General features: G+C 46.7%; 2 protein-coding genes across 2 annotated transcripts in view; both read left to right on the forward strand.

Annotated features, from left to right (window-relative positions):
• Positions 1-24,447, forward strand: part of LOC139790750 (ankyrin repeat domain-containing protein 26-like) — a 678,272-nt gene that overhangs the window by 175,595 nt on the left and 478,230 nt on the right. The window lies entirely within an intron of this gene.
• Positions 19,810-24,118, forward strand: LOC139790739 (ankyrin repeat domain-containing protein 7-like). Its single transcript, XM_071732595.1, has 9 exons — positions 19,810-20,330; positions 20,648-20,762; positions 21,015-21,188; positions 21,303-21,409; positions 21,821-21,958; positions 22,426-22,655; positions 23,614-23,647; positions 23,727-23,796; positions 24,053-24,118. Exons 1-9 carry the CDS (start codon positions 20,104-20,106, stop codon positions 24,116-24,118), a joined length of 1,161 nt encoding a protein of 386 aa, XP_071588696.1. The 5' UTR covers positions 19,810-20,103.

Genomic DNA, 24,447 nt, shown 5'->3' on the forward strand with positions numbered 1-24,447 from the left:
AACCCTAATTTCTTTCAAAGTCTCCCAGTTCAGCCAGACCGGCTCGCCTTTTCGGCACACCAGGACAGCTGCTCCTGTGCTTTCAGAACTTTCTCCTTGAAGTACGTCCACCCTTCCTGGACCCCTTTGTTTCCAAGGGCTGTTTCCCAGGGTACACTCTGAATCAGTCTTCTGAATAGGCCAAAATCTGCCTTCCGGAAGTCCAACATAGAGGTTTTATTGACAGCCCTCCTTGCATCCCTGAGGATTGAAAACTTGATTATTTCGTGACCACTGTGTCCCAGACATCCACTGACCACCACATCTCCCACCAGCCGCTCTCTGTTTGTGAACGGGAGGTCGAGCGGGGCTCCATCCCTGGTGGGCTCATTCACCGGCTGGAGCAGGAAATTATCCTCTGTACACTCTATGAATTTCCTAGACTGTTGACCCCATGTCCATCCCATGTCAACAAAACCCTGTGATTGGCCTGAACCCCCCTGTTAATCACGTGTTAATTACATGTTAATCACATGTAGATCCCATGTTGACCCCGTGTTGTTCCCATGTCCCTGTGTCACAGTTTAACACTGGCCCGTCAATTAAACCGATGGCAGACGCTCTCTATTAATCTCTCTCTCCTCCACCATAAGAAAGGAGAGAGAATAAGGGAGAGAGACTTATGGGTTGGAGACTAAACTACACAAGTTTAATGAAACAGTAATGAACCCATGAATGGGTTTGCCTTTGCCTGATGCAGGATAAACCCAAACTGTTTTCCCTAGCAGATTCTTTTCATGCACCACAGGCACTTTGTCCCCATCTACTGTGTGTAGAAGATCTGACTGAGCAGGACCAGCTCAAGTGATGGAACCCCTGGTATTAACTAACCAGGTAGCTTTTGCCAAGTGCTTGTCCCAAGTTTTTGAAAGTTCCACCACCCATTGCCTTTAAGGTAGTTTTTAACAGTCCATTGTACCTTTCAGTTTTACCTGAGGCTGGTGCATGATAGAGGATATGGTATATCCACTCAATACCATGTTCTTTGGCCCAGTTATTATTAAGACTGTTTTTGAAATGAGTTCCATTATCTGACTCAGTTCTTTCTGGTGTACCATGTCTCCACAAGACTTGTTTCTCTAGGCCCAGAATAGTGTTCCGGGCTGTGGCATGAGGCACAGGATATGTTTCCAGCCATCCTGTACTTGCCTCCACCATTGTAAGCACATAGCGCTTACCCTGGCGGGTTTGAGGCAGTGTGATGTAATCGACTTGCCAGGCCTCCCCATACCTATATTTTGACCATCTCCCTTCATACCACAGAGGTTTCAACCTTTTAGCTTGCTTAATTGCAGCACATATGTCACAGTCGTGGATAACCTGCGCAATAGCGTCCAAAGATAAATCCACCCCTCGGTCACGAGCCCATCGAGATGTTCCATCCCTGCCTTGATGACCTGAAGCGTTGTGGGCCCATTTGGCTAAAAACAGTTCACCTTTATGGTCCCAGTCCAGATCTATTTGGAACACTTCAGCAGCCTCATCTGCTCTTTGGTTGTTTTGATGTTCCTCAGTAGCTCGATATGAAGGTACGCGGGCATCTACGTGACGTACTTTTACATCAAGTTTCTCTAACCTAGCAGCAATGTCTTTCCATAGTTCAGCAGCCCAGATAGGTTTGTCTCTACATTGCCAGTTGTATTGTTTCCACTGCTTTAACCAACCCCATAAGGCGTTTGCTACCATCCATGAGTCAGTATAGAGATAAAGTCTCAGCCACTTTTCTTGTTCAGCAATGTCCAAAGCCAATTGGATGGCTTTGACCTCTGCAAATTGACTTGATTCACCATCTCCTTCATCTGTTTTTGCAACTAGTCATGTAGGATTCCATACGGCAGCTTTCCACCTTCGATGGCCTCCTACCAGACGGCAGGATCCATCAGTGAAAAGAGCATATTGTTTCTCATTCTCTGGTGGGGCTTCTTCAGCCCGTTTTACCAGTTTTTCTGGTGTCATTCCAAAGTGTTCGCCTTCTGGCCAATGTGTTATTGCTTCTACAATTCCTGGACGATCAAGTCTTCCTGTCCTAGCTCTCTGTGAGAGTAGAGCAATCCATTTACTCCAGGTAGCATCGGCAGCATGATGGGAAGATTCTCTACCTGTGTGCATAAAACCCAGTAGAGGTAATCGTGGCACTAGGAGGAGCTGTGCTTCAGTACCAGTCACTTCTGAAGCAGCTCTAACTCCTTCATATGCGGCCAGTATCTCTTTTTCAGTGGCTGTGTAATTGGCTTCGGAGCCTTTGTAGTTTCGACCCCAAAATCCTAGAGGTCGGCCTCGAGTCTCTCCTGGAGCTTTCTGCCAGAGGCTCCATGTAGGACCATCACCTCCATCTCCGGTGTAAAGCACGTTTTTAATGTCTGGCCCTGTTCGAATTGGTCCAAGGGCCATTGCCTGCACAATCTCCTGTCTGATACTCTCAAAAGCAGCTTGTTGATCTGAGCCCCATTTAAAGTCTTTCTTCTTCCAGGTAACCTCGTAGAGAGGTTTCACAGTCTGATTATAAGAAGGAATATACATCCTCCAGAAACCAATAGTTCCTAAGAAGGACTGAGTTTCTTTTTTGGTAGTTGGTGGGGCCATAGCTGTTATTTTGTTAATCACGTCCATTGGGATGTGGGGACGTCCATCTTGCCATTTCACTCCCAGAAACTGTATCTCTTGTGCAGGTCTCTTGACCTTGCTCCTTTTAATAGCAAAACCAGCCTCTAGAAGGATTTCAATTATCTCCTCACCTTTCTCGTAGACTTCCTTTGCTGTGTCACCCCACACAATGATGTCATCGATGTACTGTAGATGTTCTTTTTATAGCTGAGACCCAGGCCCGACGAGGGGCTGTGACAGCATCTTCACACTCTCGTGCTGTTTTAATCACATCACCCACAGTTGCATCCACATCTGCAGGAACCCATAGCATTACTGATAGTGTATGGTTAAAAGGTGGTGGTGCAGCATGCACAAACCTTTGCATCATGGGTTTAGGGCACGATACGTGATAAGGATCTTCAATGTCATCAGCATTATAGATCACGTCTCGTACAGCCAATTCCTCCAGATACCTGATAGCTTTTTCAAGTTTGGATTCTTTGACCTGTGGGCAGTCTATTTCCTCTTTATAGGGATATCTCTCCCTTACAGCTGCCAAGAGTCGTTTCCATAGGCTGGTGGTTCCAGCCTTTTCCCCAAATGCCCGATCAATACCTGCATCTTTGGCCAGGGATCCCAACTGTCTAGCTTCCTTCTGAGTTAATGTTATGGTAGCAGCCCCTTCATTCCAGCATTGGAGTAACCAAGAGAGAAGTGGTTAACCTGAAAAACGGCTGTAGTCTTTTCTCAGAGTACGCAAGTCTCTCATGGAATAGGACTGAGCAGATTCTGAGTCTGAGTCCTCCTCAGCTGACTCTGCTTTAGAGTCTCTTCTAGCTGCTCTACGAGGAGAGGCAGTATCCTCTATCTCCTCTGTCACCTGGTCGTCTCATTCAGACGTGGAAGGGTTACGGCTCTTTTCGGATTTCCATTGTTTTCCTTTTCTCCTAGTTACAGGGTCAACAAGTAACTGTGTGGGATGAGGGGGAGAAGCTGTGGTGTCTGCAGCAGTAGCAGCAGCAGGGCTCGTTTTCTGAGCAGCAGTGTCTGTGGGGGTAGAGACAGGAGCTGCAGCTGTAGCAGAAACACTGGCGATGCTGGCCGGCCTTATCTGAGTTGTGCCCTTGTGTGAGGTGGGGCAAGAAATGGCAGGAGTGGGGGTGCTCTCTTTATGAGGTGTGCTCGTTCCCCTAGTTGTAGTTGTCGTATTCCTCACCAACATATGATAGCACATAAAAATATTCACAGACACCTGAACAACAATGGCTACAAGAATCAGGAGGCTCAAAACTATAACAAGCATAATGCCATTTTGACAAGAATCCATTGAACTCAGCCCAAAAGAGGTATATTTCCTCAAAAGAAGGCTGAAAATGTAATTATTATCAAAGTTCTTAACCCTTATATGAAACACCACTGCACCATGCACCATGATATACATCAATATTGAGGACCATATTGCAACGATGGTTCTTAAGCAGCTCTTACGATTGAAAAACCACATATTAACAGCAATTCCAGCTGCAAATAAACAGATTGCATACCCTAAGTATCAAAGGTACGGCATGATTGGTTTAATCTCCAACTCTGTGAAATTTCCAAAGGAAAATTCCCACTAATTCCCACTAATTCTAATTCCCACTCGACGAAGCCATTCTTCGACTGGAGTTGGAATTCAAACTATTCAGGCAAATTAGTCAAAATCTGAACTGGACTCGAGCCGATTAGCTCGGGCCCCACGTTGGGCGCCAATAAATCTGTCACGGTTTAACACTGGCCTGGCAATTAAACCGAGTAACAGACGCTCTCTATTAATCTCTCTCTCCTCCCTGATAAGAAAGGAAAGAGACTTATGGGTTGGAAACTAAACTACACAACTTTAATGAAACACTAATGATAGATGGGAAAAATTACTAAATATATACAAATATACTAGAAAATGGATACCACATTCCTTCCCCCCTCCCCCCCATAGCTCTCACGTCACCACCGAGGCTGCAGGACAGCTCTGGGAAAGTCCAGGCTGGACTCCTGGAGTCGGCAGCAGTCGGGAACTGGAGGCAGGAACACACAGATCAGAGCTGGCACGGATCAGGACCACAGGCAGACGAACGGACGGGATCCTTCCAGGATGCCAGGTGAAGGAAAGGAAGCAGGAAAGGCAGGAAAGGCAGGGAGCCGGAAGCTGGAGGCAGGAAATCTGGCTTGATCCTCGTGATCCATCAGATTATACTGAGGATGATGTATATGGGATGGAATATTCTGTTTGGTCAATTCTGGCACCAACTTGTCCGTTCCTCCCCAAAGGAGGGCTGCAAGTGGGACCTCTTTATGTTTTCCTCAGAGCTGTGCAGTGTCCTTGGCTCTGCATACCAGTCTCTAGCAGTAACTATAAACATCAAGTGTTATCAGTCCTGGAAACACACACTGCCTCAGAAACTTGCTGTTAATTTCAGCAAGTGCAACTACTTACAAGAGACTCAGCTGAAAGAAAAACTACAAGACAGAAAATAACCTTTGTCCTGGCCAAAACCAGGACACTTGTCTACTAACCTGTAGTTAGTATAACTGTGTCACAGAATCATGGAATCATGGAATCATGGAATGGGTTGGCTTGGAAGGCTTAAAGATCATCTAGTTCCAACCCAACCCATTCCATGATTCCATGATTCCACTCAACTGAAGCCAACCCAGCCCCATGGAACTCACTTTCTAATTCCATTCCCAGAATCACCCTCTCCTCTCCTTCATCAGCACCCTCTCCTTGATTACTCAACGATGAGCTTCCCATGCACCTCCTGCGGCATGATCCTACAGATCATTCAGAATCAAAGAATGCCTCAGGCTGCAAGACACTGCTGACCATCATCTTGTCTGAGTGCCCTGCTCAAGGCAGGCTGAAACCCAACTGTAACCCCTAATCCCAATAACTAACCCAAACCCTTACCCTAAACTCTAACCTCTAAAGCCAAAGCCCAAGCCCTAAATCCTAACCCTAGCCCTAAACAATAAACCGTAACCCTAATTGAAAACTTTAATCCCTAAGCACTAACCCTAACCTGAACTCTAACCCCTAACGCCTAATTCTGAACTTTAAACCCTAACCCTAAAACCAAACCATATTCCCTAGTCCTAACCCTTATCCTAACCCTTACCCCTAACCCCAACCTTTACCCTTACCTTTACACATAACTTTTACCTAGCTCTAACCATGACCCTCACGTTAACCCTTATACTAAAGCCTAATCTCTAAACCCTTATCCCTTATCCCTCAACCCTAAACCCCTAACCATAACCCTAAGGCTTTCCCCTAGCCCCTTAAGCCTAATACCTAACCCCTCACCTCTAACCCCTAACCCTAAACCCTATGGGCTGAATCGTAAAACCTTATCCTAAACCCTAACCCTCAAACCTAAACTCTAATCCCTTACCTCGAAACACTAAATGAAACTATAACTTCTGTTTCTTTCGATCCCCAAGCTCTACAGGTCATAACAGAATCAAACTTTAGGCAGAAAAGTCAACATAGGACAGCACAGATGAATACATTTCAAAAACAACTTCTTTTTCTAAGCCATACCAGGAAAAAAACAAACAAAAAAAACCCCACAAAAAATACAAACAAAAACCCTGCAACCAAACAAAAATGCCTAACCAAACAACAACAATACAAACAAACCAGCAAAAAAAACCCAGATCCAATGAACAAGAAAAAGACCTACCTTCAGGAACTGCAGCTGCCACCTCTTGCCCACTGCCTCTCTTCTCTTCAGGGGATCCTTCCTAAAAGAGATTAAAAAAAAAAAAAAAACAAAAACGGGAAAGAACTGAAAGAAGCACCTTCCCTGCCATCCACTGACTACCTGGGAAAGACTTTTCCTTCCTAAGACAGAAGGGAATCTTGACTGAGCTTTCTTTTACAAGACCTTCACAAAGACTTGGTTCCCATCTTGAACAATAAATATAGTCAGCCTATCCTTCTGATAGCCCCCAGGTGCTGGCTCTATCCTATACCTCTAACTACACAAACAGTCCTCACATTCCCACCTCAGGGAGTATTTCACCCAGATACACTCTGCAGGAACTATGTCAATTCTATGATATTTTGTGCATTAGCTGCCAGACCAATGCTTTTTGGTAATCATGTAGTTGTTGCTTAATCATTTCATATATGGTTTTGATCTAAACCAGAGCACTACTGTGCAAAACATTCAAAGATTTTCAGAGTAAATTAAGTTGGAGTGAGCCATCCATTCTTTGATGTTTTATCCGGGTGCTCAGACTTGCAGTCCATTATTAAAAGTCTCCAAGAATGGACATTTACATGTGTTTACATGCGTAACCCTTCTAAAAATCTGGTTTCAAGCTTTCTAATACTTGGTATTATTCAGCTCTCTTTAAGATGGCAGTTTCAGAACAATTACTTGCAGATGTGCACAACGCAAGGAACTGTTACCATCCCCAGAGTCAATGCAGACTTTAGGTCCTGCAAGGACACTTACCAAAATGTAACATTTGTGCACACTTCCTAGTAAGAGTAATGTCCCCAAATGTAAACCTGCTGGCATCTCCAGCATTAGTCAGACTTGCTTACCTGGATGGGCTGGGGCAGCATGGGATATTCTGCACCCAGGAGGTGGAATCCGGACCATTGACATTTCTGCCCCCGAGCCCACTAAAAATTCTACCTCCTGTTGCTGGAGACCTACTCTTATTTTATATCAAGGGCTCCTTTATTTCTCTGGTCCCCAGCAAGTAAAGCCCCTGACACCCCTAATCTTCCTTAAACATTCTCTCATCCATCTTCCTTTGTCTACAATCCCTCTTCATATGACCCTTCTTTTTGCAATAATAGCAAACTACTACATTCTTAGTCCTTTCAGGTGGCCCTGGAACTCTACCAGGCCTCTGATACTGTCCTGTATGCTCAGCCAGTTCCTGACCCATTAGTCTTTGACCTGCCGGTCTCTGACTTTCTCGGACAGCAGCAACCATCATTTCCACTGTTTGCTTCTCTGTCTCCTCATCTCTTCGCACATACACTTTCTGAGTCTCCCTCAACAATTCATCCAGTCAACAATTTCTCCAGCTTTTTCCTACTATCCATCCAAGATTTAGCCACAAACTGAGCTTTAACAAAGCCTCTCCTACTGGAGTACTTGGGTCCAGCCCTGAGTACAAGCTGTAAGTTCTTTCTTAACCTTTCTAACCACTCAGTAGGAGTTTCATCTTTCTTTTGGTGTTCCTTAAATGCTTTATTAATATTTTGCCCTCGTGGGACTGATTCCCTAATACCTTGAATAATTATAGTTCTCAAGTCCTGCATATGTCCCCTATGTACTGGATCCTGGTTATTCCAGTCTGGTTTTTGAAGGGGCCACTTAATATCGGCTGCAGGACCATGCTGATGTTGCTCATCCTGAATTCTCATTCCTGCCCTCCTGATCATTCCCCGTTCCTCTACAGTAAACAATATTCCTAAAATTGACTGCAACTCATCCCAGGTAAACACATTAGGTCCTAAGAATTGATCTACACGTTCTGCCACTCCTAAAGGATCCTCCAATAAATTTCCCATTTCCTTTTTAAATTCTCTTGCATCTCCTGAGTTCAAAGGAACAACCACATATCCCATACCAGCCTGCGGTCCTCCCATTGCAATTTCTTGTAGTGGATATAAACCACCCACATCTTTACTTTGTCTCGCCCTTGTTTGGCTTCTTGTAACCCGTCTCTGATCCACCGCTGAGGAATCTGAGTCTGAGTCCTCATCAGGGGGAGCACGGGGGGCTACCTGAACTGGTGATACTGGGGGCTGGGGTTCTGGAAGTGGAGGTGGCGGAATATATGGTGGAGGTGCAAGAGGAGTTTCTTCTGATTTAGGATTTTTCTTTTCTTTCTTTCTCCATTCTTTAAAGGGTACAAATTAATTCTTGTTTCTGACCCAATCCATAAACTAGCATATTCACTTTCTTCCAGGCTGAATGGTTCTTTTGATTTCACATATGTATTTAATGCCTGGCAAATCCAATCTTCAAATGACCCAAAAACGGGCCAATATAAATGATCTTCTCTAATTTGTTTACCTCCCCATACTTCCACACAATAATGTATCATTTTAATTTGGCTTTTACCCTGCCTAGAAGGGTAATTATTCCAATATTTAACCATTAACCCCAAAGGACTGTCCAGGGGTATCTGGGGAAGCCTAACTTGCGGTTCCCCACCCATGGGATCAGAAGGCTTGCTTTTCTTCTGTCCCATCTTCTGAGGTGCCTTCTCACACGCACGCTGACGCTTCGTCCTATTCGTGACCCAGCCCCTCACAGGGTGAGGTCACAAACCAAACCTCTTCTTCTCCCCCAGTGGGAGCTCTCTGGTTGTCCCATGCCCTGCTTTAGATTCAATTCATACTGGAATGGATGTGGCTCTCCTGCTCTGCTCCCCAGCTGCTCCAACCACCTCTCTACTCCCCCCAGGGTATTTGCCCTTGCTTCCCCCCTCTGCATGCTTCCTCCTTCAGTTTGAGGGCTTTTAAGAGCTGCTGGCTTATCCACGCCGCCCTCCTGGAGTTTTTTCCCGGTGCGGGATGGGGAGTCTGGGGAAATGGCAGCTGCCAGCATGGGCCGGGAACCAAGATGGCCGCCGGGCAGCCCCCTGCATGCCCCGGGACTACAGCTCCCAGCATGCCCCGGGACTACAGCTCCCAGCATGCCACGGGGCACTCCTCCTTTCCTGCTGCCTGAGCCCGCCCGACCCCGGGGCTGCCCTGGGCCCGGCCCAGGTGGGAGGGGGAGCAGGAGGAAGGGGATCTGGGCAGGGAGAGAAGGCAGGAAAAAGAGTGGTGAGGAGCGGGAAAGAGATGGTGGGGAAGGGGGCAAAGAGGGAGGGAGGGAGGGAGGGAGAGGAGAAGGGCGGGAAGGAGGAGAGAGTGGGGGTGGACAGAGAGCGGGCCAGGGGCAGGCCAGGGGCCTGAGAGACAGAAAAAGCCCCAGGAGAGGGGAGTGACAGAGGGGTGGGAGAGGGAGCAGGAGAGAGGGGAAAGGGCGAGGGGAGAGGAAAGGAGAGGGGAGGGAGAGGCAGGAAAGGGGGGAGGCTGCAGGAGAGAGAGGGACAATAAGGCCAGAAGAGGAGAGGGAGAGACAGATGTGGAGAAAGAGAGAGAGAGAAACAGCAATGGCTCTGAGAAGAGGCAGGGAGGAATTGGGAAGTGTTGAGAGGGAGACAGCCAGTGAAAGCCGAAACTTGTGATGGGCAAACGACAGAGAGGGAGGGATGAAGAGCTGGGGGCAGGGAGCTGGTCAGAGCCCCAGAAGATCAGTGATGAGCAGCTGGGCCAGGCCCCATCACCCTGGGCTTCCCCCTGGGGTCTCCATCTCTGCTGTCTGCCAGCACTGGGGACACCCCAAATGTCCTGCCTGCTCCCCACAGCCCTCCTGAGCCCTGGGGACATCTGGGCTGTGGTGTTCATGTCCCAGGGCTGATTTGGGGGTGTCAGGGCTCTCCTGGGGCACTCTGGGACTGAATGGGAGCAGTATCTCTTGAGTGCCTCAGCCTTTCATCCCTGAGCAGTTGAAGCCAGGCACTTTTTCAGGCTGTGACAGATGATGGGAAGATGGATGCTGGTGGTGTGCTGGTGGCTCTGTTCAGCTCCCACTCCAAAGCTGTGATCACTGAGATTAGGGGCCACCTGAAGGCCCTGGCAGAGGTCTCCAGGGAGTCTGTATTCCATTTTTTGGTATCTTTGGGCTCCAATACGCTGGGGCAATGGGATGCTAGGGTTTCAGGTGCTGGGGCTATGGGGTTGCAAGGTTGTGCTGTGCCAGAGTTTAGGGTTTGGCGGGCTGCAGTGGAGGAGACTCAACTCCAGCCCTGGAAACCCCAACTGATCCTGGGGGTTGGGGACTCTGACTGGGGACATCAAAAATATCCTGGTGGTGTTGGGCTGCAATTGGCAACCCACAAACCATCCTGGGGACATGATGGGTGACCCCCAAATCATTCCAGGTGATCTGAATTACCCTGGAGTGTGGACTCCCAAAATATTTCCAGAGAGCCCAACTCATCACAGGGTGGAGGCTGCAAGGGGGGACACCAACCAATCCTGCAGAAGCCCAGCTCATCCCCTGTTGGGAAACTGTCTGGAAGAAAACAGACATGTGAGCAATCCTGACTCTTTAGTTTTAGCTAGAGTAAGCTAAGGGCCTTGAGACCCAGTTGCAAGGTTACTGAAAGATGAGCTATGGGAAAAAGATAAGGGAACTGGCAGTAGAAAAGAAGAAGTAACACGATAATGAGGAAGCCAGCAGAAGTTCTGTGAGAACAGAGTTTGTGTCCAAGATATAGCCACCTGCAAGATATCGTTATATAAACAAAGGCTCTATATAAAGCGAGTGTCCACTGTTAATAAATTACTTCACTTTAACCATATTGGTGACTGCGTGTCGTCCTTTAAGCCTCTGCGGATTTTTTCCCACAATCCCCCATGTGGGTGTGATGGGTGCCCCCCCAGCTCACCCTGAGGAGTGTGCAGCATGGCTGTGGACTCCACAACATCCTAGAGGTGGCCAGTTCTTTCTCACCATTTTAGGTCTAAAAGTCTCACTTGTGATTCAGGAAATGCAGCTTGCTTTGTGGAATAGCACCCTGCTCCCCTTTCTGTGCAGAACTGGGTGTTAAGTCAAAGATCTGGACTCTGTCTGTGCTTGTGGCACACCAGGTAATGGACCCACTTTGGGGACAACACTGTGACAGCATCAGAAACTGCACGAGATGTGTTAAAGAAAGGGAGTGCTGTCAGTAAGGCAGAGTAGTGCACAGATTTCCCCAAATCTGTGAAGAAAATGAAATTCAATTTCTTAGCTCAGTTTGAAGGCAGCTTTTACAAGCTTGTGACTGCTGTCAGTATTGCCAGGTAGACATGAGTGGTTTCAGCAGGGGAGGGAATGTAAGCCATTGCTTGTGTCATTTCTCCATGGGTCTGCCTAATATATTTGTGGTTTTAAACAATGTTCTCTTCTTCTAGACCTGTCCCTGCTCACTGTCCTGGAGAGTGTACTTTTTGAAAAAGACGAGTGTGTGTTTACCCAGAAGAGGAGAGGACCCAGGGATGGAGGGGTCCAACTCCCACTTCTTACACCAGACCCAAAGGAGACGACACTGCTGGGGTAGGTGAGTTAAACTCCAGGCTGAACTTTCAGAAGGGAGACTGCCAGTTACCCAGCAGTACTTTGAAATGATAGGCTAGACCCAGGAGAGAGTTGGTACTGTTCTGTTCAGAACAGTTCTTACTCAAATGAAGTTAACACTGATCACCATGATTACTCTCCACAACTCTTGCAATCTCACAATATAACAGTCTACGCCATAAAAATCTTTCTGAAAATTGTTTCAGTCGTAATTTTTAAAGTAATGAGCATGTCCAGCGTAATGAGGATGCTGAGAGAATGCATTCTACTTTGCTCATACTTGTTTGTGTATCTTTGTAGGGCTCCCGTGAATACAGAGGCATCCAACATGGGCTGTGGACAGAGAGCACCCCTTGTTTCAAGGTCACCAAGAGGAACCTCTGGAAAACAGTGCTTGACATTTTTCTAGCCCCTGTATGGAGCTGGGACTGGATTATGAAGTGTTGATCTACAAAAGGAAGGTGATGATGAAGAGATTCCTTTGTGGACGAGGAGAGGGGAAGGAAGCATCTCATGGCCATGGGGACTGATGGAATTAGGAAAGTGACAGGAACTAGAAGGTAAGAAAAACAAGCAATAAAGCAGCCAAAATGGAATAGTGAACTGAAGTATGTGCTAGAATCCAAGTTTGGGGTCGTATAAAAAAATGTAAATTGTTTAGATGTAGACAGCTTGGAATGGAGACCTGAACAAACTGAAGTAGCATCATTTCTTACAGATGAAGGAAGGGATGGAATTACTGAAGGCGTTTAAAGGCTGCAAATATGAAAATAGTTCATTAATTCGATTTTTCTTTTTTTTTTTGTCACGTACTTAAATGCTGTTTCCCCACCATTTTTGGTAGTTTTTTCTTTAGATCACTTGTGCAGGCCCTTTTCCCTCAGGTGTCTAAAGCCCTGTCTGGATGTGACATCAACACTAAGCTGTGATAAACCAGCTGCTTCCTGCAGCGTGGCCTTTCTGAGGTGGCACCAAAGGCAAGGGGGGATGCAAAGCCAGAGCTCTGCCTTTGCTTTCAGCAGTGCCATCATTTCAGTGTTGCCAGAGACAAAGCCTGCTTCAGTTTCTCTGTCAGAGAGGAAGCTGAAATTGCTATTGACAAGTTCAATTGCTACTGAAACAGCACTGGCCATGAAACTGCACTTCTTCTTAAAAGCCTGAAAATTAATGTGTTAGAAATACCGCATGCTGAATGTGTCTGAGAATTTCTCTAAAAGTGTAGAGCCACTGATCTTTGATTTAAATGGAAGTTGGATTGTTTTGGGCTGTTCTACTTTTCTTTTAATTTGGTACTGGCAAGAGGTCCTGTGTTGACATTAGAGTGGGAGGTTGGTATTGCTGAGTTTCTAGGTTTTGCTCTTGCTGTGTTGGATATTCTGGTTGGATTGAAAAAGAGAAAGATCCTGACAGGATTAACTCCTGTAAGGAGAGGAGATCAGGCCAAGCTGTTTGTGTGAATTTACTTTATGCAGAAAATGAATTTGTATTCATAACCAGTAAAATTCAGGGTTAAACTGAGAAGGAAGTGAACAAAGCAGCTGAGAGGTGGCATTTTCCACTAGAACAATGTAACCAAACACAAGGCCAGAACGGGATTAACTTCTGTCTCAAAGATAATTAAAAGTGTAGGTCTTGTTCTTAAAACAAGACACTGCCAAGGCCATTTAGGCGCCAGCTGGGCACCAAAGAATGTGAACATCTGCACAAGAAGGACATAAAAGATGTCACCACAAACAGATAAGAAGAAAGTTATGGATAGGGTCTGATATCGCCTTGTAACAATATAATGAAGTCAGCAAGAACCCTAACCCTAACCCTAATTGAGAATGTAACGATGTTGTAACCTCCCCTTTTCCTGTATAAACACCCCAACCCTTTCCCTTAACCCTCGGAACTCTTTGTCCAGCAAGAGCTGGGAGTTCCCCGGATCCACAAATAAATACCTTTGCTGTTTAAAGGCTTAAAACTCTGTCTCTAAACAGTTTTATTAGGCCTTTTTGGGCTTCAGGATAATAGTGAAATATTCCAGAAGATTTTTGGAGCACTGGATGTGGGCACCTAAATGATTGTAAATTTTCTCTGGTTGTGGCTCAGACTTGAGTAAATGTAAAGATGGAAAGTGACTGCATGGCAGCACTGTGTGTTGGTGTTTCTGTTCCTTTCCATGTCTGTATATTTCTATACTACCAGGACTGGCATTTCTATTCCTACAGATATTTGATCTCTTTCCCTTGTCTTGCCTTTGTTACCCAAATTGAGAAGAAGTTCTTCCTCCCTGCTATCTATTGATAATGATTTGTAAAGTTTTGTAGGGTGAATTTGGTCAGAAATTGTTAACCAGCGGAGGAAATTCCAGTGCTCTTTGTTGATGGGGAAGAGAAGTGTCTTCCTTGATTTTTAGTTAATAGACGTCCAAAATAAATTCTAGTTTTAATTGTAATTTTTCAATAAAATACCCGATTGGAGTAACTCTCTTTCATAAATAGATATTTACACGTGGTGTATTTAGCTTTTGATTCCATTCAAGGTCCAGATGATTCAGGTGTAGTCATTACAATCCAGTTTTGAAATAGTGCTCTTGGCCTGGCTTTGATCAGAGGTTTGCTTGCAGATGTCACTGGACTGAAGAAGTTGCATAAGATGGAGCTGAAGCAGTTCCTGCCCGTTTAGGAAAGACAGCAATATGGGCCAAGAGCAGTGCTCCTTTTTTTCCTTGCAGACACAACTGGCTTAACTTAAGCTGTGCCTAGCCAGTTCCACTTGCTCTCCAGCTCTCCTTTTTTTTAGAATGTTTTGTTTCTCACAGATTGTCTCTTTTGCTAAATGTAAGTTCTTAATTGACGTTTGGTGTGCATGTCATAAATCATGGTTGCCAATCTCAAAAATGTTGGCGTTTGAAGAGACTGAGCTTTTAAACAAATGTAAGAGTTCAGAATCAAGGACAGGGGATTAAATAGGAAGGAAAATGGGTCTTTCTGAAAGCTCCTTGAGGACTGTAGTTTCATTTAGTGTTGAATGATCAGTCAGCTTAAATTACTAAAAAGAGCTAAAGCTGATGTTTTGTGATTGTATCACACTGCAGCCATACGTTGTTTGCTTTGTTTGCAAACTTTATAGAATTCATGAAGTACAGATACAGAGCGTAGGAAAAGTGACGTGTAGTATTTGTGGAGGATGCAGGAAATTTTTGTAAGGTATTTTCCTGCAGTTTTTCAGATAACAAAGCCTCATGTGGGTGTATAAAGAACTTGATGTCCTTGTATCTGGAAGAACACCTGGATTCAGGGCATGGAGCTTCAGTGCCTTCAAAGCTCTGTGCTCAGTGCCCAGCGGGCTCTGGGAGCAGCAGTTGGAGTAGAATGGATGGGTTGGGTGCTCAGGAGGTGGGGCTGTAGTCTCTGTGCTGCTAGGACTGGAGCTGGGCTGTTGCTGAGTGGTGCAGGTTCTTCCTGCTACACATGCATTAGCCTGGCTTAGTTAGCAAGAACAGAGTTCCTTCCTTAGGAGAGATGCAGGCCGGGTGTAGTTAACGTGGGTGGATAGTGACTGATCTCTAGGGTAAGATGGTGGCAGATACTGAACTCTGGAGGCTGGTTGGACACTGGTGGCAGGGAGCTAAGTTAAGAATCTTGTCTCCTGTCAGCCTTCCCTAAGCCTGAGACCATTGCTGTTAGTGACGTGTTTCTTAAGTGAATTTAGAGAGACTTCCTCACACCTTACTCTTTCACTGCTGTCTTCTAGAGAGTTTGCATTGCTGAGTGTATTAAATAATTCTGGTGGGAGCACTCAGGCAGAAGAAGTTTAACTGTTTGGCCACTGAAGCTGTGGGAACACCAGGGTGTTTTGACACAGGTGTGAAGTTCTGAAATGTGGTACAGAATCAGTAGTGTGCACCAGAAAAGAGAAGTCACTTGCCTGTGGATAATCTAGTGTTGAAATCAAGGGTCATCAATGTCATTGGTTTACTGGGTGGAAGGTAGTTGAACTGCATGGAAATTTCAGATTGTGATCTTCATTTTACAAGACTGTTGCTGTTTGTGGCTTGTTAAATCCTTCTGATAGATCTCTTGATGTTCTTCTCTGCTGCAAAATAGCAACCTCTCTCTAAAAAGAGTTGTGCACTCTTGCAAGAGTGTATTTCACAGAGTCACAGATTCATCTGGTTTGGAAAGGATCTCTGAGCTCATCAAGTCCAACCCTTGATCCACTGCCACTGTGGTTACTAGACCATGGCACTGAGTGCCACATCCAGCTTTGTTTTAAAACCTCCAGGGATGGAGAATCTACCACCTCCCTGGACAGCCCATTCCAATGTCTGATCACCCTCCCTGTAAAGAATTTTTTCCTAATATCCAACCTAAACCTCCCCTGGCAGAGCTTAAGTTCATCCCCTGTTGTCTTACTGGCAGCTACTCGGGAGAAGAGCCCGACCCGCAGAGCAGCCCTGGTGTGTCAGCTCTTAAATGGCAGAAATCTCCATGTGGGTGTTTGGTTTTGGTGACTTTGGAACAAACACCATTACAGGCGTTCCTTTTTGTTGTGTTGGCTCTAGCCTGTGCTTTGTTTAAAAAAAACAAACACCTCTTTTTTGGAAAGGAAAAGGGAAAAGCTTTTTCTTGGTTTGCTGGCTGCAGTTATGAAGGGTTGCCTTTGTTATCAGTACTCATTTGATTGCTTGGCCAGGGAGGTTTGAGAAAATAATTTTCCTGAAGAGAGCCCAGTGAAGCACAAAAGAAAGTAAGTGTCCTTTCACTATTAGGAAATCTAGGAATAAATTAAGTTACCTGGCCACAGCATGACTATTATTTTCTTGTTTCTTCGTTAAAAACGCCTATGGATTTGGTGTAACTAAGAAAATCTATCAAAGTTCTGTGCTTTGAGTGTGTAGAGCATGTAGATTCTGAAAAAAACCTCACAGCAAAATCAGCCCATTGTGATAAATGGCTGAGTCTCTGGTAGTAGCAAATGAGACTTAGTTTTATTTCAGCAAATAAAGGCAAAGCAAACAGCGCTGGGTGCGTGGGGAGTCTCCACATTAAATTAAATTAAAATTAAAAGTTTAATCTTTCGGCTTATATTCCATACTTTAATACATATTCATATTTATTCTAATGCATATCTGTGACTATCCTAATACGTATTCACGACTATTCTAGGAACAGGCTGGATTATGTTTATTAGTTCTTGGGAGAGGCAGGCCTTCAAAGGCACGTGCCCGCTTTTTCTCTGAGGGTCTTTTTAACCCCCATCTTGTGGTCGTTGGATGAAGTCAGTGTCTGCCTCAGTTTCCCCTCTTGTTGCCCTTCGATTCCACACATGAGCTCCTTCTCTCCTGTGCAACGCTCTGCAGTCAGCAGTAAAACCAGCTTAGATTATCACAATAGGATGTACATTGGAGCCTTTTTTAGGGTACAGGAACTGTGCATGTCTTGTTTCCTGTTCCCCTAAGCCTTGTGGTTATACAAGGAAAGGTTACGTCTCATTCCCCTGATTCAACATTGTGCCATATCCAGGTCTCAGGTGTGACCTGGGTGCCACATCATGACCTCTTTGCCGCACAGGCCCAGTGCCCGTGTTCTAGAACCCTCCAGGTCCGTGGCAGCCATCAGAGTCTCTGGTGGTCTGTAGCACCGGGCAGCAGCCATGGGTCACCATGGTCACCATCTCTGTAGGCATCCAACCCATGGTGGTGAGTCATGGAATGATGGAATGGTTGGAGCTGGAGAATCCTAGAATGGTTTGTGGCAGCTGGGTGTCCTCGGAGGGACATGTTGGGATCCATCCCATCTCTCTGCCTTTGCAGCCCATCTCCAGGAGAGCATTTTTGGGAGGCCCTGAGCCAGGTCTCACCCAGGTCCTGGGGGTTGCTCACTCTTCTGGTCCTTGCTGGAGGGATGAGCAGGACGTTTCCACTGTTGTCTTGGCAGGAGGTGGCTGTGGGGATGCTCCACAAAGAACCACGTCCCTGTGGGCTGCACACCAAGCAGGGAGAAACCAGGAGTGGATTTCCTGGCTCTGGGGATGCTCCAAAAGAGGGGAAGAGGGGCTGGAGTAGATCCTTCCAGCTGGGCACTGATCTCCACTGGAGCTGCAGGGAAGAGGAGGAGGAGGAATTCAGTGCCCAAGCGGAAAAAAAAAAAGGGAAGAAAAGCCTCAGCAGGTGGCATCAGTGATGACTCCATCATCAGGAACAGGAGGAACAGGAGGAGGAGAAGGAACAGGAAGAGGAGCATGATGATGATGATGAGGAGGAGGTGGCTGGTGGAGTTGGTGATCCCTGGTGTCCTGGTTTGGGCCAGGATAAAGGTGATTTTCTGTCTCTTGTAAGCAGCTGCACTTGTTGAAATTAACAGCAAGTTTCTCAGACAGTGTGTGCTTCTAGGACTGATAACACTTGATGTTACTGCTAGAGGCTGGTATGCAGAGCCAAGGACACTGCTCAGCTCTGAGGAAAACATTTTACCCTCCAGAAGGCATAAAGAGGTCCCACCTGCAGCCCTCCTTTGGGGAGGAATGGACAAGACAGATGCCAGAATTGACCAAACAGAGGATTCCATCCCATACACCTCATACTCAGGGTAAATTTGAGGGATCACGAGGGCCAAGCCATGCTTCCAGCTTCCGGCTGCCTGCCCTTCCTGCCTTTCCCTTCCCTTCCTTCACCCGGCATCCTGGAAGGATCCCATGCGTTCCTCTGCCTGTGGTCCTGATCCGTGCCAGCCCATATCTGTGTGTTCCTGCCTCCAGTTCCCAACTGCTGCCGACTCCAGGAGTCCAGCCTGGACTTTCCCAGGGCCGCTCTGCAGCCTCGGTGGTGACGTGAGAGTTATTGGGGGAAGAGGGGGGAAGGAACGTGGTATCAATTTTCCTCTATATTTTTCTATTGATCATTACTGTTTCATTAAAGTTGTGTAGTTTAGTTTCCCACCCACAAGTCTCTCTCCCTTATTCTCTCTCCTTTCCTTATTAGGGAGGAGAGAGATTAATAGAGAACATCTGTCACTCGGTTTAATTGCTGGGCCAGTGTTAAACCGTAACACCTGGTTTAGGGATCTCTCTTCTGGGGGTTTATTTCAGGATCCCCTTTTTAGGAGTTCCTGATGTGGGGGAGTGTTCTGGGGGTCTCTGGTTTGGGGGAGCCTGGTTGGGGGAGCCTGGTTTGGGGGTCTCTCAGCTGGGAACTCAGTGCTTTGGGGTCTCTTATAAGGCCCCCATTTGGGGGCTGAATTTTGGGGGACTTCATCAGGGAACTGTAAGATGATTTTCTGTGTAGCTGGGTGTGGCACATGTAGCATGGTGGGGGTTAACATTTGTGTTAACATTTTCCCCAGAGTTGTCCTGCCAAGGAGAACAGAATTCCTGGTAAGCCAGGAGAATTCTAGATGTCCATTTCCCTCTAGTTCTGGGTTAGACTTGTCTAAGGAAGCAACCTGTACTTGTGCAATGGCAGTGGAACTTTTGCAGTGAGCTCTGTGCAGTCAGAACAAGCTAGTTTGCCATTTAAACATGTGGTGAGAGACAAGAAGTGGTTGTGAAAAGATGGGATAAGCTGGTGACAAAGAGCTTGCAGCTCTCAGCACAGTGTTTGATACCAAAAGCCACCACACACCAATAAAAAGAGCGCAACTGCATAGCCCTGAGAATCCTCAGTACAGCCAGCTGGGCACCAGCCACAAAAAAAGCATGATTTTTTACCCTCTCTAGCTCCTCCTTTTAATTGGTTATAAAAAAGCCTCTCCTCAGGGGGAGAATTTTCCACTTTGTATGACTCATAGAGGTGGGGGAGAGCTTCTCAGCTTCTCTCAGATACTTAAGGGACCATTGTCACCTGTAGTGGCAATGAATGAATGCTGAGGCTTAAACCAATGCAAGGTTTAAGGATTAAAGGAGCCTTTTCCTTTCCTTTCAGCCCCCTCCCCCCGCCCTGTGAATTGGTTCAGCCCCTTCCTGCCCCCCCCCCCCCCCCCCCTCCCCCCGGCAGGTGGTTCGGCCCCACCCACCGTTGCCCCTGGCGACTGCCGTTAGGGGCGACTCTGCCGTTGTGGCTCCTGTGCTGAGCTGCGCTGGGCTGTGTCTCTCCGGCTGCTCCTGGTCCTTGCTGTTGGTTTGCTCCTATCTCCTGCCTCGTCCCTGCCTTTCCCCTTGCATCCACCTCGTCCTCGTCTGTCTCTTCCCTCCCCTGTCCCTGCCTTTGCCCTTCCCCTGTCATTAACCTCCACCCCTCCGGCTCTGCCGGCTGCCTCCTGCTGCTCCCGCAGAGCTGTGCCCCGCACCCCGCAGGGCTCCCGGGATGGGGCTCTTCAGGAGGAAGAGTCACCGTCGCTACAGTACTGTGCTGCCCAGTTACAATCCTGTGTGGCCCCGTGCTGCTGCTGCCAGCACCAGCGGCCCTGAGATTGAGGAGAAAGATCTGAAGAGGCTGCACCATGCTGCTGCCCACGGCCACCTGTCCTGGCTGAGGTTCTGGCACTCGTGGATCAAGATTTGGGGCATTGACTGCCGCGACAGGGAGAATCGGTGAGGGGCTGTGGGCCACTGCTGGGACACCTCGGGTGGCGTGCGGGAGCATCCCCCCTGCAGGGTTTGTGTGGGATCCCCTTGGAGCTGATTGCTTGCAAAGCAAGATGTGCCCTGTCAGCTGGGAGGGGGAACTCGAGAGCTTTCCAGTGCTGGGAGCTGCTGGGTGGGCGCCAGTGCTCCTGGAGGTGCTGGGCTGCCGCTTGGCCCTGCTCTCCCTGCAGGGTTCTCAGGCATCCCCAGGTCTCTCCTGCCCTGGGATGGGTGGTGCCACAGCTTTGGTTCTTTTGCGTTAAGCTCACATGTTTAATTCTCAGGACACCTCTCCATCTGGCGTGTGCAAACGGCCACACAGAGGTTGCCAGATTCCTTGTAAAGCACGGCAGCCAGTTGGATGCTGTTGATAATTTTGGGAGAACACCCCTGATGAAGGTGAGTGGGAGAAGTTCTGCTCTTGGAAGAGGGGCTTATCGACTGTGCATGAAAGGAGAGGTGTCTGGCAGGACTCTGTACGCAGAGCTGTGCGGAAACACGCCTGTTGGATTTGGAGTGGAACAGGCACCTGTCAGATCATCTTTGCAGGTGCTCTTCTTTCCCAGTGGTCAGAAGCTGGGCGAGCTGTGATGGAGTGAAATGTGAATTCTGGAAGTCTTTTTTTTTTTTTTTTTTGTGTGTTATTCCCAGGCAGTACAGCTCAGAGAACAAGACTGCGTGACTTTTCTGCTAGAGCAGGGTGCTGACACAAATCTTGCAGACATCGATGGCAACACTGCCCTCCAGTTGGCCATCCTGGCTCATCATAAAAACCTCGTGAGGCAGTTAATCAAGCATGGTGCCAAACTGGATGCCAAGAATAAGGTAAATGTTTCTATTTCTTCAAGAAGTCCTTTCAGAACGTTGCATCAAAATTTTTACAGATTATTTTTTTTTTTACTTTGATTATTTACATGATGCATTTCTCTGACTTTTCAGAAGGGCTGTACCCCACTAACTCTTGCTATCACTGAAAAACATGAGGTGATATTAGAAGATCTCCTGAAAGCAGGAGCTGATGTGCATGCTCGAGATGAGCATGAAAGGTAAGGGGTTTATCCAGGAGCAGGAGGGGGGGCTGGAAGAAGGAGGGGGTCCAGGAGGAGGAGGGGATCCAGGAAGAGAAGGGGATCCAGAAGGAGGAGGGGATCCATGAATAAGAGGGGGTCCAGTAATAAGAGGGTATCCAGGAATAGGAGGGGGTCCAGGAAGAAGGAGGGGATCCAGGATAAGGAGGGGGGTCCAGGAAGGAGGAGGGGGCCCAGAAGGAGGAGGGGGTCCAGGAAGGAGGAGGGGGGTCCAGGAAAGCAAAGACTTTGGTTTGCTCCTTGAGTGTTTATCCAAATGTGTTCATTGTAAAGGAATGGAGAAAATACTTCTGAGAGCAAGCAGGAATGAAAATAATGACTGTGTCTGTGTCAAATGATCCATGGCATTGCATGTTTTGAATCTTTCAGAACCCCACTCATGATTGCTGCTTCTGTTGGGGAGATGTATTTGGTCAAAGTTCTCCTTTCTCACGGTGCCAATATTTCCCATGAAGACAAAGATGGGAGGATAGCTGTGGATTATGCTGATCTTCATGGCCATTTACGGTAAACTTTGAACTTTATGATTAGAATAAATGGTGTGGTCTCTTCCTCTTCCAGTAAACCTCTTCCAGTCTTATTTTCACACCTTAAAGTCTCTCTTCCCTACTCCCTTTTTATCTTCCTTTGGGAGGGTGGAAGGGGGGGTAACCAGAGCAATTCTGTCACCTGGTGTTTGGTTAGAACTGAGATTATCTCAGGTGGTTATGTGTGCCTAAAAGGCAGGCTGAAAAAATGTTCTGAGCAGGAGTTAATTACTTGGAAGGTGGGAATGTGCATTTATAGGGCGAATGTGACTGCAGGGAATGCTGGAGTGAGTTCTGTGTGTATTACCCCTAACAAATACTGAGGAGTTTATGAATTTTTATAAATATTTGCAGGGGGGGGAGGGGGGTGGTAATAAATTGGTGTTAACTGTTGTGCCAGCATGTGGTTCTTTTTACCAATTTTATTTCCTCTCTTTCTCTGTCCAGTGTAAGTCAGTACCTGGCAAAACTGGAGGACACAGCAGAAGCTCCTGCAGGGGATGCACTTGGATCTCCCGAACAGGCAGGAGCTGCTGGAGGGATAAAAGAAAAACCAGACCAGGAGAACAGAGGAGAAGCTCCTGCGTGTGATACAGAAGATCCCAGCATAGTCATCACTCCTGAGCAGGCAGGAGCTGCTCCAGTTTTTTGGGGTGCACCTGCTGTGGACAGAGGAGGTAGGATCCTTAACTATGGAGGAGCTCAAGAGGAAAATGATGTGGCCTTTTCTTGAGGTGGTTTGGGAACGTGCTGATTTGTTACTTTTTGGCCTTGTCAGGGCACCTGTGATTTGTTGGCAGGGTTTAACATTGGCCCAGCAATTAAACTGAAATAACAGATGCTCACTAGTAATTCCCCTGCCTGATGAAGAAAGGAGAGAGAATAAGGGAGTTATGGGGTGGAAACTAAACTACACAGCTTTAATGAAACAGTAATGATAAATAGAAAAAATTACTAAATATATACAAAGATACAGGAAAACTGATACCACGTTCCTCCCACCTCTCCCCCAGTAACTCTCACGTCACCACCGAGGCTGCGGGGCAGCCCTCGGAAAGTCCAGGCTGGAATCCTGGACTCAGCAGCAGTTGGGAGCTGGAGGCAGGAACACACAGATCCAGGCTGGAATGGGTCAGGACCATAGGCAGAGGAACGGATGGAATCCTCCCAGGATGCTGAAGCAAACCGGGAGAGGGGAAGCAGGAAAGGCAGGAAGGGGTTTGACCCTCGTGATCCCTCAAATTGGAAATTTGAGGAAAAATTGTCTCAGAAAAGTCACTGTTAGCAACAAGCAATGCAGTGCCTGTGTGTACTGTCTCTTCTGGAACATAGTTTGATTTACAACAGAAATGATGCTTTTTTTTTTTCCACCCTCAGTGATTTTTTTAATAAAAAAATTACACTGCTTTGTGATCAAACACCCAGCTCCTTCAGTGAGTGTTTAAAATCCAGTCTATGCTTAGGAGAACACAGAGCCCTAGAAGGATCCTAAAGAAGTCATTTTTTAATATCAATGAAATTTTGTCACCTCAGACTCTAGACTGCGACCTGTTGTTCTTTGAGGTTTTTAAAGTGTACTGTTTAATTGCTGGCATTTCAAATCTAATGTCAGCATGTCATTTAATCTTTGAACAGCCACAGAAAACCTTTGTGAAGGAGGCTCAATAAGGTGAGACTTTACAAACCCCTACCATTTGCTTGAGGGGTGATTTTAGAGACACAGCACTGATTTTGCTTTGTTTTTTAAGGAGCTCTGAGACTGAGATGAATGATATCACTTGGAAAGATTCTGAAGATTCACTCCTTTTTACCCCTAAGGTATGGTGCATTTACAGGAGAAGTGTCCTTGAAAAATAAATCTCTTGAAGGCAAGTTTTCTCTGGGACTGAAAGAAACAGAAGTTCCAGCCAGCATTTTTTTCTTCTTAGAAGCCATCTCTGGCCTTTCTTCTGCTGTCAGATTTTGCTGAAAAACCTGTAGCTGTGGCAGAGAAAGCAGTAGATTTGTGGTTTGGGGCCAAAAGTCATAGGTACACAGTCACATTATTTTATTTCTTCCTGTTCATTTGGATCAGCATCTGTTGCAGGGGGATTCTGCAGTGATGGGGAACTTGAGTGTGGCGGCTCAACCCACTCACTAATGCTGGAGATGCCAGCCAGCATCTTTAGTTTTAAGATGATTCCATTTTCCTGCACTGATTTAAATAGAAATAATGCATTTTTCTGCTGTGATGTTTGAAATTTAGGGATAATGCAGAGGCTGATTTGTGCAGTGAGTCTGGTGATGCTGAGAGTTCCTTGCAAGTAAGAATTCTGAAACTTTGAGAGCTGAATTTTACTATAGCTGAATTTTACTGTAACTGAAATGAAGCTGGGCTGAAGTGGGGAAGGGCTTCTCAGGGGCTGTGAAGAAGCAGGGCTGAGACTGCGGACAGGAAGAAATCCTTTCTGCTCCTCCAGATTTCCATGG

The sequence above is a fragment of the Heliangelus exortis genome, unplaced genomic scaffold, assembly GCF_036169615.1.
Source record: "Heliangelus exortis unplaced genomic scaffold, bHelExo1.hap1 Scaffold_135, whole genome shotgun sequence".
Classification (NCBI taxonomy): domain Eukaryota; kingdom Metazoa; phylum Chordata; class Aves; order Apodiformes; family Trochilidae; genus Heliangelus; species Heliangelus exortis.